Source organism: Mustela putorius, unplaced genomic scaffold, assembly GCF_011764305.1.
Source record: "Mustela putorius furo isolate JIRA1106 unplaced genomic scaffold, ASM1176430v1.1 tig00003875_pilon_pilon_pilon, whole genome shotgun sequence".
Taxonomy (NCBI): domain Eukaryota; kingdom Metazoa; phylum Chordata; class Mammalia; order Carnivora; family Mustelidae; genus Mustela; species Mustela putorius.
In genome coordinates this window covers 476,032-494,725 of record NW_025422026.1, presented here as the reverse complement: position 1 = coordinate 494,725, position 18,694 = coordinate 476,032, and the positions used below count along the sequence as shown (strand labels likewise).

Sequence of the window (18,694 nt, the reverse complement as noted above, 5' to 3'; positions counted from 1 at the left end):
ACGGCGGGGGGCACCGCTTCCAGACGCTCATGGTCCGGCACCCGGTGGGGGGCGCACACCGCGGGGGGCACCGCTTCCAGACGCTCATGGTCCGGCACCCGGTGGGGGGCACACGGCGGGGGGCACCGCCTACAGACGCTCATGGTCCGGCACCCGGTGGGGGGCACACGGCGGGGGGCACCGCCTACAGACGCTCATGGTCCGGCACCGGGTGGGGGGCACACAGCGGGGGTCACCGCCTACAGACGCTCATGGTCCGGCACACAGGGGGCATGGCCCGCGCCGAGACCGCTGCGGGTCATATCTGCCGGCGCCTGAAGGAGGGTCCGGACGGCGCCCTCCGGGTCCCCACGCTTGGCTTCAGGGCCTGAGGAGCGGACAGGCGTCCCTCCCACCACGTCCTCGCGCTTCAGCCCGCGCCCCTGTTCCTCGGCCGTAGTCCTGAGGACCCGGAAGGACGTCCTCCTGCCGGCGGGGCGCAGACTGCGGGCCCGCCGCCCCCGGAGCCGGTAGCTGGGGGCCTGCCCACGTCGCCGGAGGCCAGATGAGGGACTGGCCAGCCGCGCCAGGCCCGGCCTCCCCCTTCCCGGGATTGCGGGCTTGGCTGCAACCGCGGGCACTGGGGCGCGGAGTCCGGCCCGTTAAGGGGCGGGGACAGGGGCGGGGACAGGCGCGGAAAAGGCGGAGCTCTGGCTCTAGGCTAACTTATAAGCCGAGAGGCCAAAGGCGGGCTGGGGAAAACGGAGGCGGAGCTACGGGCGAGCGGGCGGGGCCAATGAGAAGGGGCGGGAAGGGGGCGGGGCCGGCGCGCGAGCCCCCTCAAACGCCCGGAACCTCCTCACGCGCACCGAGTCTCCTCAGGCGCCGCGAGCCGGCGGGAACCCTGCAGGCTGAGGTGGCCGCGCCGGCACCGGACTGAGGCGCGCTCGGGGAGCAGCCCCTCCGCAGCGGCGTCCGCTCTCCGTCGGCTCCTGCCCCTTCCCGGTTTCCGCCCGCTGGAGCCCGAGTTCCTTTCCCGCGCGGCCGTCGTCAGGCGGCCGCCGGCGTTCCCGCGCGGGGCCGGGCGATGTCTGCGTGGGGGTCCCGGCCCGCGGTCCTCGGCCTCGGGTCCCGCCCGCTCCGCCTCCTCCTCCTCCTTCAGCTGGTCGCGGGGCGCTGGGCCCCGGCCGGCGCGGCGGGCGGCGCGCCTGGAGGTGAGGCTGGGCGGCCGGGGGTCCCGGGATTGCGGGGCGGCTCAGAAGGGTCAGGGGCGCGGGGCGGCGGGGCCCGGGGGGAGCGCAGAAGGGGCGGGGGTCGCGGGGGTCGGGGCCCGGGAGGCACGCGGGGCCGGGGCGCGGGGCGGCGTCGCGCGGGGCCCCAGCTGCGGCTCGCGCGGAGCGGCTCGGGGCCGAGGTCGGTTCGGACCTTCCGCGGGCTCGGGCGGGGTTCAGGCCGCGCGCCCAGCTGGTTGGCTCAGACTCCCGGAGGCCGCTTGGGGCTGTGTCCCGTGACCCGCGTCACCGGAGACCGCTGGGGGACACCGGGGACGCGGCCTCCACCTCTCGGGGTCCCAGAGGCCACTGGGACCCGCGGGGCCGTCGGTCCGCGCCCGCGTCGCCTCGGAGCGCACAGGCGTGCGGCCGCTCGCCCGCCCCGTCCGCCGTCGCCCCGCGGGGCAGGCGTTCCGTGGGCCGTGCCGGCCGCTGCCCGCCGGTGGCCCCGCGAGCCGCGCTGGGGCGGGGATAGCAGCAGCGGCACAAAGAGCGCGTCGCCAGGTTCCGGGCGCGGGGACGCTCCGGGCCGCTCTCTCGGATCCCGAAGGCCCGCGGCGCGCTCCCGGCGCAGGAGCGGGAGGACGAGCCCGCGTTCCCGCCGGTGCGCGGCTCCCGGGAGCCCGTGCTGAGGGGCGCCGGTGGTCGGGAGCCGGCGGGACCTGGCCGCGCCCGCCGTGAGCCGTGGCTTCGGGTCCCGAGGCTCCCGCGGCTCCGCGCAGGCGGGACGCGTGTGGGGACGCGGGAAGAACGGCGGCTCGCGCTCCCGCGGGGACCCCGTGCCGGGACCGTAGTGACGAAGGCGCTGGGGCGCTGGCAGGCGGCGACCCGGGGCCGCGCGACGACCCCGCCGTGTCCGCGGTGCTCGGCCTCCTCGGGGACCGCGGGGATCCGTCGCTGTCCTCCGCGCGGTCTCCGGACGCCGTCGTGCGCCCGAGGCCGGTGCGGTGCCGGCCAGACCCGAGGGCCACAGGCTCCGCACCGTGACGCGCTGGAGGCGAGCGCTCGGGGGCGGCGGCAGCCGTGTGCCCCGCGTGGCGCGCAGGGTGCTGGGGGCGCAGCCAGGCGGGCCCGGGGCGGCCCGAAGCCCGCGCTTGAAGCACGTCACGTTCTGTCGCGTTTGCTTCCTCTTTGCCCACGGGAGCTCCTCAGGACCTGGGCCTCGTTTTCGGGGTTCATGTCAGTTCGCGTGTCCGCGGAGGGTCAGGGCTGCCGCACGGTGACTCGGGGCTCGGGTGACCCCGTCAGCAGCCCCACCGCCGGCCCCTGCTCTGCGGAGCGCCGCGGTCCTCCGTCGTGCAGAGAAGAGCTGGGACGCGGCTCGGGGCCGGCGTGGCGCGGGCGTCGGGGAGCGCTCTGGGCAGGACGCCGGAGCCGGAGCCTCTCCGGACCGTGAAACCAGGGGTCGCGTGGCTTCCCGCTGCGGCGCCACCACCCCGAGACCGTGTGCGCTGGCGGTGCGCGGTCACGCGAGAACAGAGCGAAACTGTGCACAACGGGGGTGCGCGACGGGGGGTGCGCGACGGGGGGGGGCCCGCGACGGGGGGGGGCCCGCGACGGGGGAGCACGCTGGCTCCCGAGTGTCGAGTGTCGCGGGGGCTTGGGCCCGCCTCCAGCACTCTCGGACGCCGCCGCCCGCCGGCTGGACGCTTGACCCTAACCCTACCTGAGAGGGCGGCCGCGGACGCTTCGGTCCCTTCCGCCGTCATTGCTTTGGTATTACATTTCGTCGTTTTCATATTTATGTTGGATTCGGCTTTATTTTCCTTACAGACGATCCTATTCGTTGATTAGAGGGAGCGCCAGCGGGGAGGGGCAGAGGGAGAGAGAAGCGGCGGCCGATCCCGCTGGTGGGCGCGTGGGCACCTGACCCCGGGACTGCTGGCGGACCCACGCGCCCGGGCGTCCCCGATACGACCTTAGGATCTTCACTTGTTGCCATGGTTTTCTGCGACCAGTCCTCAGGGGAAGAAAGGACGTCTAGTCCGCCAGCGGCTGTCCCTAGTGGCCGGCGGGAAACTGCAGAGGCTGTGACTCGAGAGGCAGCTTTGTCCGCACTAAAGGCTCAGCCGGGACAGCGGGTGACTCTTGACCTCGGGGTCACGAGTTCGAGACCCACAGCCGGGGTATAGGGATTATGAAAAATAAATTAAGAAATTAAAAAGGAGAATAATGAGTACATGAAGATAATACCTGCCTTTTTAACTGACCTGACCACGATTGGGGCGGCGAAGTACGCGAGCCAGTCATGGGTCAGTTGCACTTCTCGGCTGTGGGACAGTCGAGTGGTTGAAACTTTATTTTTAGTAAATGTGGTAAGAAGCCCTGTCATGAAGAGGGGAGTAAAATAGTTGTTTCAGGGCAAACAAGAGCGTGAAGGATTTCTTTTTCTTGTCAGCTTTCGTTCTTCTCACTCGCGTTTTCAGAGGCTAACAGGACTACGCACCTAGTGGCCGTCCTCTCTCCTGTGACGGCGTCCCCGAGTCTCTGGGGGCCTCAGGTCCTCAGGCAGACCTTCCGCATTACTTGAAATGACACATTAGCCAGCCGCGCTCTCTGAGCTCGCCTGTGAGCACCTGGCAGGCCGGTCCGACTGTGCGTTTCCCCGTGAACCCGACTTACTGATGCAGCAACTTTGAAAGGTTTTCAGTCATTCGTCAGAATAGAGTTTTTTTTCATCCTGTAATCTACAAATTAGATCTGGCAGGTAATTTTTTATAATTAGGATATGAATTTTTAGCACAGTCATTTCAGTACAGAACATTTTTCTTCTAATAGTAGTCTTTTCCCTTAAGAAGTTAAATTATTTTTCTCAGATGTAATTTTAAGTTAATATTCAATAAGCATGTCTTAACAATTTGAGTTGGCAAATTTGGAATAGTTGTGAAAAAAGTTTATAACTTGTTTGCCTAGAAGTCTACACTCCAGAACAGCATGGGTATAGTTTTAAAATGACAGTACGATAGAAGAGATTACTTTAGCAATCCTTTTCTGCTCTTCAGCTAAAATGTTCATTTAACACTTTTTAAAAAAGATTTTATTTATTTATTTGACAGAGAGAAATCACAAGTAGGCAGAGAGGCAGGCAGAGAGAGAGGAGGAAGCAGGCTCCCTGCTGAGCAGAGAGCCCGAGGCTGGACTTGATTCCAGGACCCTGAGATCATGACCCCAGCTGAAGGCAGAGGCTTAACCCACTGAGCCACACAGGCGCAAGGATCTGTTTCCATTTTGGGGAATACATGATATTGTTTCTCCTGTGTTGGATTCAGAAAACTTACCTTTTCCCCCTTAAGTAGAATTATAAAACCCTCTTTTAAAAAAAATTATTTATTTATTTATTTGAGTGAGAGAGAGAGAAAACATGAGAGAGATCAGTGGGAGAAGCAGACTCCCTGCCAAGCAGGGAGCCCGATGTCGGACTCAATCCCAGGACTCCAGGATCATGACCTGAGCCGAAGGCAGTCACTTAAACAACTATGCCACCCAGGTGCCCTATAAAACCCTTTTACCAGTAAAAAGAGCAATTAAATATAAATATTTGAATTCTGACAAAAAAGATAGCATGCACTTTTTTTTTTTTTTGAAGTATGTCATCTACTATGTTTTAACAGTAACACAAACATTTACATCAAAGTGTGATAGGGGCTTTAATAGAACCATGACAGAATAACAGAACGGCCAGGAAAGCATGGTCAGTTCTCTTCAAAACATTCCCTCCACCTCTGGGCCTTACAGGCCTGGTTCTCGCTCAAGGAAATGGGTTCCTCTGTCGTCCTGTCCAGTTCCTCTTACTTGTACACTGTCCCGTACGGCACAGCCTGGAATGTGGGCACACTAGCTCTCCACTGCCATGTCCACACTATTACTTCTTTCTTCCCTTCTGAACAGAATATATATTTTTTTCTAACAGGAGTTTGTAGGTTTGATGCAAAACACCTAGCAGCAGCTGGTCACTGCTAACAATGTAGTGTAGTGTCCATCCAGATTGTTCTCTGTGCATGTGTGATTTTCTCTGGTGTGTGCAAGCTTTCTAGGATAATGTGGTCCAACTTATTTATTTTTGCTTTTGTTGCTTTTGCTTTTGGTGTCGGATTCGGAAAATTATCGCCAAGACCTTTGTCAAGGAGCTTACACCAATGTTTTCTTCTACGAGTTCTGTGGTTTCAGATCTGACGTTCAAGTCTATAAACCATCTTGAGTTAATTTTTGTGCCTGGTGTGAGAAAGTGGTCGGGTTTCATTCTTTTGCATGTGGCTGTCTGGTTGTCCCAACACCATTTATCAAAGAGACTGTCCTTTCCTACCTGTATATTCTTGGTTCCTTTGTCCTAAGTTAATTGACCACAGAAGCATGGGTTTATTTCTGAGCTCTTTATTCTGTTCCACTGATCCATGTGTCTGGTTTTATGGTGATATATACTGTTTTTTTTTTTAAAGATTTTATTTATTTATTTGACAGACAGAGATCACAAGTAGGCAGAGAGGCAGGCAGAGAGAGAGAGGGAAGCAGGCTCCCCGCGGAGCAGAGAGTCCTATGTGGGACTCGATCCCAGGACCCTGAGATCATGACCCGAGCCGAAGGCAGCAGCCCAAACCACTGAGCCACCCAGGCACCCCATATATACTGTTTTAATTACTACAGATTTGTAATATAGTTTGAAACCCGGGAGCGTGATGCCTCCAGCTTTGTTCTTTCTCAAGGTTGCATTGCCTATTTGGGCTTTTTATGGATCTGTACAAATTTTAGGATTACTTGCTCTATTTCTTTGAGAAATGCCATTGGAATTTTGATAGGGATTGCATTGAATCTGCACATCATTTGAGGGAGTATGGACATTTTAACAGTGTTCTTTCAATCCATGAGCATGGAATATCTTTCCATTTTATTCTTTCATTTGTTTCTTCCATTTCTTTCATTGTTGTCTTTCATTTCTTTAATGTCTTGTAGCTATCAATATATAGGTGTTTCATCTCCTTGGTTAAATTCATTCCTAAGCATATTTTTTTCTTTTTATGCAATTGTAAGTGGAAGGTTTAAAAAACCTTGCTCTTTCTGATAGTCTGTTATAGAAAGGCAATGGTTTTTTTGTATGTTGATTTTGTACTCTGCAGTTTTACTAAATTTGTTCATTCTAACAGCTTTTTGGTGGAGTCTTTAGGGTTTTCGATATATAACATCATGTCATCTGGAAATAATGACAGTTTTCCTTCTTCTTTACCAGTGTGAATACCTTTTATTTCTTATTCTTGCTTCATTGCTCTGGCTAAGACTTCCAGTGCTATGTTGAATTAAAGTGGTGACAGTGGGCATCCCTATTTTGCTCCTGATCTTGGGAAAACTTTTCAGCTTTTCACTGTTGTGTATGGCATTAGCTGTGGGCTTGTCATACATGGCCTTCATGATGTGGAGGTGGATTTCCTCAGTGTCCACTTTGTTGGAAGTCTTTGTCATCAATGGATATTGAAGTCAATCAAGTGCTTTTCTGCGTTCATTGAGATGATCATGTGATTTTTACCCTTCACCTTGTTAATGTGGTGTATCCCACTGACTGCTGGGTGGGTGTTAGATTGTCCTCACATCCCTGGAGTAAATCTCACTTGATCATGTTGAATGATCCTTTATTGTGTTGGTGATTTGGTTTGCTGCTGTGTAGATGAGGATTATCTCATCTGTGTTTGTCAGGGATATTGGCCTGTGATTCTCTTTCCTGCGGCATCCTTGTCTGGTTTTGGTTTCAGGCTAATGTTGGTCTCATAGAATGAGTTCGGAAGTGTTTCTTCCTCTTCTATTTTTGGAAGAACTTGAAAGTTGGAGAAGGATTGGTAATAATTCTTTGAATGATTGGTAGAATTCACTAGTATTTGTTGTGAGGAATGAAGTCTTAATTAAAAAAAAATAGACTGTTACTAGGAAACATATAAAACATTACAAAGAAACAAGGAACATAAATGTGGCAGCATTGCCTACTTCGTTTTATCTTTGTTATTTGCAAGGGAACAGTTGTGGGGTGACTATTCAGATAACATTTTTCTACAGTTATATCCACACTGTTTGTCACATTTTCTCAGCGGTGATCAGAGCTGTGTTGCCCACGTAGCTCCTTGTGTGAGCTCCATCATAAAGACATTCTCCTTTTAGTGACAGCGTTATCAAGACGCCATTCACACACCATATGACTCACCTACTTAAAGTGCATGATCCCGAGAATTTTAGTATATTCAGGCTAGTGCTGCTGTCACTGAACATGGTATTTGAACATGATCTCCCTCCTCCCCCATACCCGCTCTCTCCCCAGGCAATCACCAATCTGCCTCACTCTATCTCTAGGTTTGCCTGTTCTGGAGTGTTCACGGAAGTGGAATCATATAATTCACAGTCTTTGGGACTGGCTTCTTTACATAGCGTGTTATTGAAAAGGTTCACCCATGTTCCAGCCTGCACCATTCATTCATTCATTCATTCATTTTAGTGGCAAATTAATATTCCTTTGGGTATTCCACATTTCATCTCTCCATTTATCCTTTGATGGGCATCTGGGCGGTTTCTACCTTTTGGCTGCTGTGAACAGTTGTGTGCAAGTTTTGTGTGGATGGCTGTTTGCATTTCTCTTGGGTGTGTACCGAGAATGGAATTGCCAGGACTATCACAGCCCTGTAGTTAACTCTCTGAGGAATGGACAGATGTTTTCCAAGGCAGCCACACCACTTTCCATTCCCACCAGGAGTGTATGAGGGTCCCAGTTTCTCCACATCCTTACCGACACTAGTTAATCTTTGATTTTGATTATAGGCATGTTCCTGGGTGTGGAATGGTAACTCATTGTAGGTTTTTTAAAAAATATATTTTATTTATTTTTAAGTAGTCTCTACAGTCAACTTGGGGCTTGAATTCATGACCCCAAGATCAATGGTCACACGTCATACCGACAGCCAGCCAGGTGCCTTCATTGTAGTTTTGGTTGGCGTTTTTCTGATGGATAAAGTTGAATATGTTTTCAGACACTCGTTGGTTCTTCTTCTTCAGAGAAATGTTCAGATCCCTTACCCATTTTAAAACTGGCTTATTGGGTCTTTTTATGATTGACTTGTAAAGGTCATTTGTGTATTCTAGATATACACCCCTTGTCCGATAAATGGTCTGCAAATGTTTTCTGCCAGTTCCTTCTTTTTTTAAGTCAGGAAGGGCAGAAAAACTAAAACATATTAAGTAACTATCATGATCAGCATTATACCTAGTTAGGACTGTAGAAGTTGCCGGAGCATAGAAATGATTTCTTTTTTTTTAAAGATTTATTTATTATTTGACAGAGAGAAATCACAAGTAGACAGAGAGGCAGCCAGAGAGAGAGAGAGAGAAGCAGGCTCCCTGCTGAGCAGAGAGCCGGATGCGGGACTCGATCCCAGGATCCTGAGATCATGACCTGAGCCGAAGGCAGCGGCCTAATCCACTGAGCCACCCAGGCGCCCAAAATGATTTCTATCTTCTGGAGGTTTAGGTTTCTTTGGAGACCCCAGACTTACGTGACAAAACTGGAAAGCAACACAGAACAGTGCATGTTAAAGAGCACACAATCTCAGTGAATCTGTGTTTGTCAGGGATGTTGGCCTGTGATTCTCTCTCCTGTGCATCCTTGTCTGGTTTTGGTTTCAGGCTAAAGTTGGTCTCATAGAATGAGTTCGGAAGTGTTTCTTCCACTTCTATATTTGGAAGAACTTGAAAGTTGGAGAAGGATTGGTAATAATTCTTTGAATGATTGGTAGAATTCACAGTGAATTTATGGAAGAGACTGTCCTAGATTTTTCTTTTCTTGGAAGTTTTAAATTACCGATTCAATCTTCTTACTAATTATCAGTCTGTTCACATTTTCTATGTCACCATGATTCAGTCTCAGTAGGTTGTATGTACCTAGGAATTTACCTGTTCTAGGTTGTCTAGTTTGTTGGCATGTAACTGCTTGCAATAGTCTTTTATGAGCCTTTGTATTTCCATGGTATCATTCGTAAAATTTCCTGTTTCATTTCTGATTTTATTTATTTGGGTCCTCTTTTTTTCTTGGTGAGTCTAGCTAAAGGTTTATCAGTTTTGCTTATCTTTCAGGGAATCAGCTCTTTGTTTCATTGATCTTTATTTTTTAGTCTCTTTTTATTTATTTCTTCTCTGATCTTCATTATTTCCTTCCTTTTAACTTTAGGCTTTGTTCATCTTTTTCTGACTCCTTGAAGTGTAAAGTTATGTTTTTATTTGAGACTTTTCTTGTTTCTTGATATAGACATTTATAGCTAGGAACTTCCCTCTTAAAACTTTTTGCTGCATCCCACAAGTTTTGGTATTTATATTTCCATTTTCATTTTTCTCAGCATTTTAAAAATTTCTCTTGAATTCTTCTTCAACCTACTAGCTGTTTGATAGCGTGCTGTTTAATCTCTACATACTTGTGAATTTTCCAGTTTTACTCTTGTAATTAATTTCTAGTTTCATGCTGTTGTGGTCAGAAAAGATTCTTTTTTTTTTTTTAAGATTTTATTTATTTATTTGACAGAAATCACAAGTAGGCAGAGAGAGAGGAAGGGAAGCAGGCTCCCTGCTGAGCAGAGAGCCCGATGTGGGACTCGATCCCAGGACCCTGAGATCATGACCTGAGCCAAAGGCAGTGGCTTAACCCACTGAGCCACCCAGGCGCCCCAGAAAAGATTCTTGACATGATTTTAATCCTCTTAAATTTATTAAGACTTGGTTTGTGGCCTACCATATGATCTATCCTGGAAGAATATATATTCTTTTGCCTTGGACAGAATGTTCTGTACATATCTAGGTCCGTCTGGTCTAATGTGTCCTTTAATGCTGATATTTTCTTGTTGCTTTTCTGTCTAGATGATCTAGCCATTTATGTAAGTGAGGTATTCAAATCCCTTACTATCATTATATTGTTATCTATGTCTCCTTTTAGATATGTTAATATTTGCTTTGTATATTTAGGTCCTCCCAAGTTGAGTGAGTGAATCTTAATAAATATCACATACTTTTTTTTTGGATTTTCCTCTTTATCGTTATGGATCAACCATGTTTGTCTTTTAAAAAATTTTTGTTCACTTATTTATTTAAAGTACACTCTGTGCCCATCGTGGGGCTCGAACTCACAACCCTGAGATCAAGAGTTGCAGGCCCTCCACCTGAGCTGGTCAAGCAGCCCCATATTTGTCTTTAATTACAGTCTTTGTTTAAAGGCTGAGAGAAGTATAGCTGCTCCATGTGTTTTTAGTTTCTGTCTTCATGGCATCTCTTCTGTCCTCACTTTCCATCTGTGTGTGTCCTTACATCTAAAGTGAGTCTCTCTCAGGCAGCACATGGATGGGTCCATTGTTTCTTTCTTTTTTTTTTTTTTCAATTATTTTCAGAAAAACAGTATTCATTATTTTCTCACCACACCCAGTGCTCCATGCAATCTGTGCCCTCTATAATACCCACCACCTGGTACCCTAACCTCCCCCCCCCCCCCGCCGCCACTTCAAATCCCTCAGATTGTTTTTCAGAGTCCATAGTCTCTCGTGATTCACCTCCCCTTCCAATTTACCCCAACTCCCTTCTCCTCTCTAACACCCCTTGTCCTCCATGCTATTTGTTACACTCCACAAAGAAGTGAAACCATATGATAATTGACTCTCTCTGCTTGACTTATTTCACTCAGCATAATCTCCTCCAGTCCCGTCCATGTTGCTACAAAAGTTGGGTATTCATCCTTTCTGATGGAGGCATAATACTCCATAGTGTATTTTGATTAGAGAATTTAATCAGTTTACATTTAAAATAGTTATTGATAGGTATGTACTAATTGTTGTTTGGTTAATTGCTTACTATTTTTGTAGTTCCTCTCTTGTTCTCTTCCTTTATAGTTTAATGATTTTCTTTAGTCGTGTATTTATATTCCTTTCTCCATCTTTCTTGTATGTATAATAGGTTTTAGCTTTGTGAGTATCATGAGGCTTACATGTAACAACCTATGTCTTTAACAATCTGTTTTAAGTTGGTAACAACTTAAGTTTGATCCCATTCAAAAGGTTAACATTTTTACTCTTTCTCTGACCCATGTTTTATGCTTTTGATGTCACATTTTGATTTTTTTAGTCTTCAGTGTCCCTTAACTAATTATTGTAAACATAGTTATTTTTACAACTTTTGTCTTTTAGCTTTCATACTGGTTTGTAAGTGATTGACTACTTTTACTATATATTTACCTTTGCAATAGATTTATTGAGATTTATTCTTTCATATATTTTCTTGTTATTAATTAGTTCTCCTTCTTTTCAGCTTAAAGAAGTCCCTTTAACATTTCTTATAAGGCCGGTATTGTGGTCATGAACTCTTTCAGCATTTGCTTGTCAGGAAAACCATTTATCTCTCCTTCAGTTTTGAATGCTAACTCTGGGTGGAGTCTTCTTTGTTGGAAAATGTTCCCTTTCAGTGCTTTGAATATATCACGTCACTCTCTTTGGCCTGCCAAAGTTTCTGCTGGAAAACCTGCTGATAGCTTTATGGGGGTTCACTTGTATGTAAGTTGTTTTCTCTTGCCATTTTCCATATTTTCTTCTTATTTTTAACTTCTGATGTTTTAATTATAATGTATTTTGGTCTGGATCTCTTTGGGTCCTGTTTGGGACTTTCTGGGCTTCCTGGATCAGGATGTCTGTTTCCTTCCTCATGTTAGGAAAGTTTCCCACCACTTTTAATTAATTAATTAATTGATTAAAGATTTTATTATTTATGTATTCAAGAGAGAAATCCCAGGACCCCAAGATCATGACCTGAGCTGAAGTCAGATGCTTAATTTACTGAGCCACCCAGATGCCTTTATTTATTTACTTTTAAAGATTTAGTTACTTATTTTAGAGGGGGGGGAGGGACAGAAAGAGTCTTTTTTTTTTTAATTTCTTTTCAGCGTAACAGTATTCATTGTTTTGCACCATTCCCAGTTCTCCATGCAATACGTGCCCTCCGTAATACCCACCACCTGGCTCCCCCAACCTCCCACCCCCACCCCTTCAAAACCCTCAGATTGTTTTTCAGAGTCCATAGTCTCTCATGGTTCACCTCCCCTTCCAATTTCCCCCAACTCCCTTCTCCTCTCCATCTCCTCATGTCCTCCATGTTATTTGTTATGCTCCACAAATAAGTGAAACCATATGATAATTGACTATCTCTCCTTGACTTATTTCACTCAGCATAATCTCTTCCAGTCCCATCCATGTTGCTACAAAAGTTGGGTATTCATCCTTTGGGACAGAGAGAATCTTAAGCTGACTGTACGCTGAGCACAGAACCTGAGGCAGGGTTCAATCCCACATCTCAGAGATCATGACCCGAACCAAAACCAAGAACTGGAGGTTTAACTGACTGTGCCACCCAGGTGTTCCTCTGCCATTATTTTTAAAATAAGATTTCTACATCTCTCGCTTTTTCTGCTCTGTCTGGGAGCCCTGTGATGTGAGTGTTAGTCCATTTGATGTTGTCCCATAGGTCTCTTAACTTATCTTCACTTTTAAAAATTCTTTTTTCTTTTTGCTGCTCTGTTTGGGTGAGTTCCATTGCCTTGTCTTCAAGCTGACAGATCCTCTCTTCTCCTTCATCTAATCAGCTGTTGAACTCCTAACTGTCTCTTTCAGTTTGGTTATTGTGGTCTTCACTCTGACTTCTGTTTGGTACCTTCATGTGTTTTCTACATCTTTGCTGAAGTTCTTGCTGTGTTCATTTATTCTTCTCCCCAGTCTGGGGAGCATCTTTATGACCGTTACTTTGAATTTGTTTTCAGGTAAATTACTTATTTTCATTTCATGAAGGTTTTTTCCTGAGGTTTTATCTTATTCTTTCCTTTGGAACATATCCCTCTCTTTCTTCATTTAGCTCGACTCTCTGTGTTGGTTTCCGTAGTTGAAACAAATGCCTCTTCTGGCCTTGAAGGAGTGGCCTGTATAGAAGGCAAACCTAGTCATTCAGCCCTGTCCCGGTTCTTTGTTGTCTCTCAAACCTCTGTGCACGTCCAAGTAGCCTGTTATATTTTTAATAGCATCTGGTAGGTGAGGATGTGCCAAGACCTGCCAGTATACATAAGGGAGGATTTAGTACCTGGATTCAGGGTGTTTGGTAGCCAGGTAGCTACCCTTAGGTAGCAGCTTTTATCTTTCATTCATTCATTCAATCATTCAAAGTAGGCTCAGCATGGGTCTGAACTCACAATCCCAAGATCAAGAATCCTACTGACGGAGTCAGCCACATGCCCCCAGGTAGCACCTTTTGAAAGCGTGCTAACATAGGAGTGCCTAGGTGGCTCAGCCGGCTGAGCATCTGACTCTTGGTTTCAACTCAGGTCATGATCTTGGGGTCATGAGATTGGGCCCCAGAGATTCTGTCTCTCTCTCCCCTATGCTCCTCTCCTCCTCCTGTTCTCTCTCTAAAATAAATCAATAAATCTTAAAAATATAAAAGCGTGCTAAATATACACAGTCCCATGGGGCCACAAGAGAATGCCCTGCTGCCCAGGTTATCTGGCAGTATCCCCTGGGCAGCAGTTGCAAAAAAACGGGACTCCAGACCAGTGTATAAACCCTTTCCTGGGAGATACTGGTCAATAGGAGCAGGGCAGAGGGAGAGCACCACGATGGCGTTCACAGCCTGTGTTTGTTGAGAGCATCTGTGGTCCTCTAGGTGCATGCCAGACCTGAAGCCCGCCCTTTAGGGCAAAGCTCTGGGAGAGGAAAAGAGGCCACCTTCACAAAAGACTTCACAGAGAGGTGGGGCTGTGTGTCTGTCTGTCTCAGTATTCTCTCTGGGCAGTGCCATGGGGGTGGCACCCTGCCTAGAGCTGTCTCTTCAATTGCCGCAGTCCCATGGGACCCAGGAATGCAACACCTTGCCGCCCTCCCCAGCCACCTCCAGAACTGTATCACCAAGGGGCATCCTCTGGGCCCAGATGCAAAAACTGGGGCACCAGATATAAAAAAACAGGGCACCAGTCACATGTAAAGCCTCCTTCCAGGAGACCCTGATCCTCTGGAGTGTGAAAGAGGCAGAAAGCAAAGGGAGCGCCTACTCTCTAGGTCTCTGGAAAAGTTCATAGTCCCTTGATGAGAGTTTAACTAGACATCTGCCCTGCAGGCCAGAGCCAGTAGGCCTCCTTCGCAGAGAGACGGAGCTCCTGGGTCTGTTGCCTCTTGCTGTGCTCTGGGGGTGGTAGCTGTTTGCAAACTCTTTCTCCAGGGGATACAGTCCTGTGGGACCCACCGGCAGAAGCCCCACTGGCCACCAGGACTAGGTGGTGAAGAGCTGTCGCTTGTCAGCAGCTGCAAAAGTCAGGGCGACAGACAGGGGTGTGAGCACCTTTTCGTGTGGCACCAACTGATACAGTCCCATGGAACCAGTGCAAGCCCCACTGGCCTTTAGAGCCGGGCAGGCAAGAAGCATCCCCCGGGGAGGTGGCCACAAAAATCAGGAGACCAGATACATGTTCATGTGGACGTACCGGGGCTCTGGGTCATGGCAACGGGAGAGCTTGACGCTGGCGCCCAGCAGGCTCCCTCCCTGGAGAGAGTTCCCGTAGATGCCAGGTGTGAGGGTTACGTCGGATGCCTGCCCCTTGGCCAGTGTTTTCAGCTGGTGAGGCTTCCTCACTTTCAGCCCCGGGGATGGGCTACTTCTGAGCTGGGGTAGGTAAGTGTGTGTGCCTAAGCCCCGTTAAGAGCTGTCTTCCAGATTGTTACAGTCTCGCAGGTCTCAGGATGAGAGCCCTCTTGGTTTTCAAAGTGAGATGTTTTGGGGGCTCATTTCTTACTTGCAGGTTCTACATGTTAAGGTGGTTGAGGAGTTTGAACGCTTTGCTCCTTGAGGGGCAGCCCTGGGTTTTGAGTTTTCTCCTGGTTTTGGGTCGCTCTGCAGGGGTGGGATTTCTGGTCTGTCCTGCCTGCCAGATGTGGTGTTTTCTCATTTGCCTGATGTGCAGTCCTAACTCTACCAGCCTTTAGATTTTTGAAGGAGGAAATGGTCCCGTATGTAGCTGTAGACTTAGGGTGTTTGTGGGAGGAGGTGAGTTCCGGGTCTTCCTCCATCAGTGACTTGAGCCACCAGGCACCCATGCATCACTGTCTCGAGCTGGAACCCCACGGTGTAAACTTTTGATACTATTTTTATTTCTTTTTATTTTATGATCCACAATGTCTATATGGAATTGGGCAAAACTTTTTTCTCCAAGTCAGGGTCTCTCAACCCCTGACACTGGGGCTGGATAAATCTTTGTTATGGAACACTGTCCTGTGGATTGTAAATCTTTTGGTGGCATTTCTGGCCTCTATCCACGATGCCTGTAGTACCCACCCAAAACTCTCCAGACGGAGTCAGATGTGCCTTAAGGGACTGTGCTGTTCCCCTCACTCCTGCCCCTGGAGCGTCACTACTGTCAGTCTTACAGACTGCAGCTTCCCAAACCGTGTGCCCTGGAACCCGCAGGGGTGTTGTGAGGACGCAGATGCTGGTGCAGCAGTGGGAGGCCGGCTCGAGATTCCGAGTTTCTAACAGGTGCTCAGGCATGCGAATGCTGCTGTCGGAGCTCCACACTGAACCGCACGCTTGTAGACATCCGCTCGTTCATATCAGTTGGGTGAATTTTCAAGAGGAGCCAACGGCAATAATTACAGAAATAGTAGTGAACTTTGAGTGCACTCTAGCCCAACAATGTAAGACCGATGGAAACTCAGAGAACAAGTTCCGTCCCTCCATCCCCACAAATCACAGCTTCCTTTCCTTTTCTGCCTGTCCTTCCAGCCCTAGTGTTCATTTATAATCCAACAACTCTAAGGGTGATGTTTGCCAGAATCTTACCAAGTTCACCCAACGGTCGCGAACGGAGGCAACCTTGTGTCCCACTGGGTGTTTTGAGTTAGGGTGCTGTGAACGTTCTAGCTCCAGAGAGCCCTCTTGGCCTGCTGAGAGGTTAATGGTATTAAATTCAGACTGCGAGCTTGGATCTGCTGATGCTCAATCTGTCTTTTGTGTGGGAAGGTGCCCCTTCTTGAGAACTATTGACTGGACCTAAATTCAGCATGGCTGGAGGTCGTTTTCTTACTACAGGTGTTCTGAGAGTCCCGGAAATAGGTTAGGTTAGGGTTATTAAAGCTTACCACTTACAGAGAAATGTTGTCCTGTTCTTTTGTTCTCAGAATCAATAGAACATGTAATGAAAATCCTGGAGTGAAAAAAATCCCCTGCATTTTATCCGGAACCCTTAAAATAGTGATCGGTAAGCAGACTCATTTGTCACATTGAGAATGTTGGATACAGAACACATTTCTTCTCCTCTGCAAAATAATTGATTATGTTCAGTGCTTGATCTTGCTGTTGCTTAAAATAACCCTCTGAGAATGGCTGCAGAGAAGATTCTTTTGAAAAACGGAATATAAGTCACTTTCTGCTGAATTAAACAATACCAGGAGACTTGGAAGAGTGGATTGACTGCCCCAGTAATGCCTTAGTCACAGACTGGGGATGCATAACACACTGTAGGTCACTTCTGCAAGCCTCATTGGGGGCATTCTCTTATTTCATCCTTGTGGCAGCCGGTGACGAAGAAAGGGGGGCTCTAGGCAGTACCCAGCAAAATTTAAAACATGTATACCCTTGACTCAGCAGTTCTAGGTCAGTGGCATAGAAATCCTTGTATAAGTGTGGAAAATAGATGTAGCAGGATGCTGACACAGCATTTTCCCCATGGTAGCCTGGTTAGAAATAACCCGGGGTTGAAGGCTGTATGATTGCCCGTCAACGGTAAAAGCTTAAACTATAATAGACTCATAACTCAGGCCACTTCGCACCATGTGAAGGAAGAGTGGGGAAGGATAGGCTTATACTGACGTATAGGATGGCGTGCAAACAGCGGTCACAGAACTTACGAAGAGGAAGACATTTGCTCTTTGTGTGTGTGCATTTAAAAATGTCTATACGTTGAACTTCACAGCAGTTACCTTTGGAGGAAGGGAGAGGGGAAGGAGAATTCCTACTCGTAATGTGCTTCTGGTTTGAATCCTGGCAATGATCATGTATTACTACAAGCAGGCAGAGGCAGGCAGAGAGAGAGGGGGAAGCAGGCTCCCTGCTGAGCAGAGAGCCTGATGCGGGGCTTGATCCCAGGACCCTGGGACCACGACCTGAGCCGAAGGCAGAGGCTTTAACCCACTGAGCCACCCAGGCACCCCCATGTATTACTTTTGTAATTTAAGTATTATTTTGAGAAAAAACAAAAATGATCCTGGGTCCTAGTTCTACCGCTGCTACTCAGGTTAGACCAGTGGTTCTCAGCCTGGGGTAGTTTTGCAACCCCCATCCTACCCCCAATGCGGGGCATTTGGCAACAACTGGAGACATTTTTGGCTGTCACATGGTGCGGAGAAGCCAGGGAGGCTGCCAAACTTGTAGTGCACAGGACAGCCCCCATGACAATGACCGAGCCCCAAATGCCCATGTCACAGAGCCAGGAACTCGCGGGTCAGACTCCAGGACTGCTGCCATGGTCAAATAGGCAGGTTGTGCACCTGACGGTATTGGGGACTGCTGTTCAGTGTGAGGTGTTGTCCGCACACCACAAACCTCACAATTGTGATATAAGGGAAAGTAAATATGGACATGTGTACCCCAGGAAGCAGGCACTGGTGCTTTCTCCTGTACTGTTAGTGCCCAGCATGGACGCTGACACATTAAACAGCCACTCAATGTTGGCTGAGCTAGTGAAGGAATTTAACTAGATACCCCACGTTAGGCTCTAATATACCCAGGTTGGGGCAGATGCTGAAGATTTAAGAATTTGCGGATGATAGCTAAAATTATGGCAGATGTTGTCTGTTAATTTGTCTTAAGGTGAGAATTGACAAAAGACTGCTAATACTTGTCATTCGTTTTAGAACACCATTGGTTCACTTTTTGATAAGAAAATCCTTATCTTTTTGATAGGAAAATCCTGTTTCTTCTTGGAGGAATGCCAGTAAAGGGCCCTATTGCATCTTATCTTCCTAGATAAGATTTTTAAAATCCTTAGCTATCTTTTTGGCTGTGTGCTGACTTTAGTGGAGAAGGCCTTAAAAAAATGTTACTTATTTTTAAAATTTAAAATTTATTTTTAAATAATCCTCACACCCAATGTGGGGCTTGAAGTCACAATCCTGAGATCAAGAGTTGCATGCCCTATGGACCGAGCCAGCCAGGTGCCCCTTAAAAAAACATTTTAAGCTACTGTTGGCACTGTCTGACCTAGTAAAATAACGTACTTTGTGTTTCACTCTATCCGTGTAGCAGCGAGACATCAAAGCTGAAGGTATTCTTTTATTAATGTTTTATAATGTAAAAATGCATATACACAAAATAAGAATAATGAGTTGATGAGTCTTTTTTGCCATACACTTCACAATTTTAGA

At 48.3% G+C, this 18,694-nt stretch overlaps 1 protein-coding gene across 1 annotated transcript in view; it reads left to right on the top strand.

The window, feature by feature from the left end:
- The first annotated feature begins 811 nt into the window (after positions 1-811).
- The window catches only part of CHRNA5 (cholinergic receptor nicotinic alpha 5 subunit), a 45,340-nt gene continuing 27,457 nt past the window's right edge, over positions 812-18,694 (top strand). Inside the window, exon 1 of the mRNA XM_045067252.1 lies at positions 812-1,193. Within this exon, the coding sequence (XP_044923187.1) occupies positions 1,067-1,193 (127 nt within the window). The 5' untranslated portion in view covers positions 812-1,066. The remainder of the gene's footprint in view (positions 1,194-18,694) is intronic.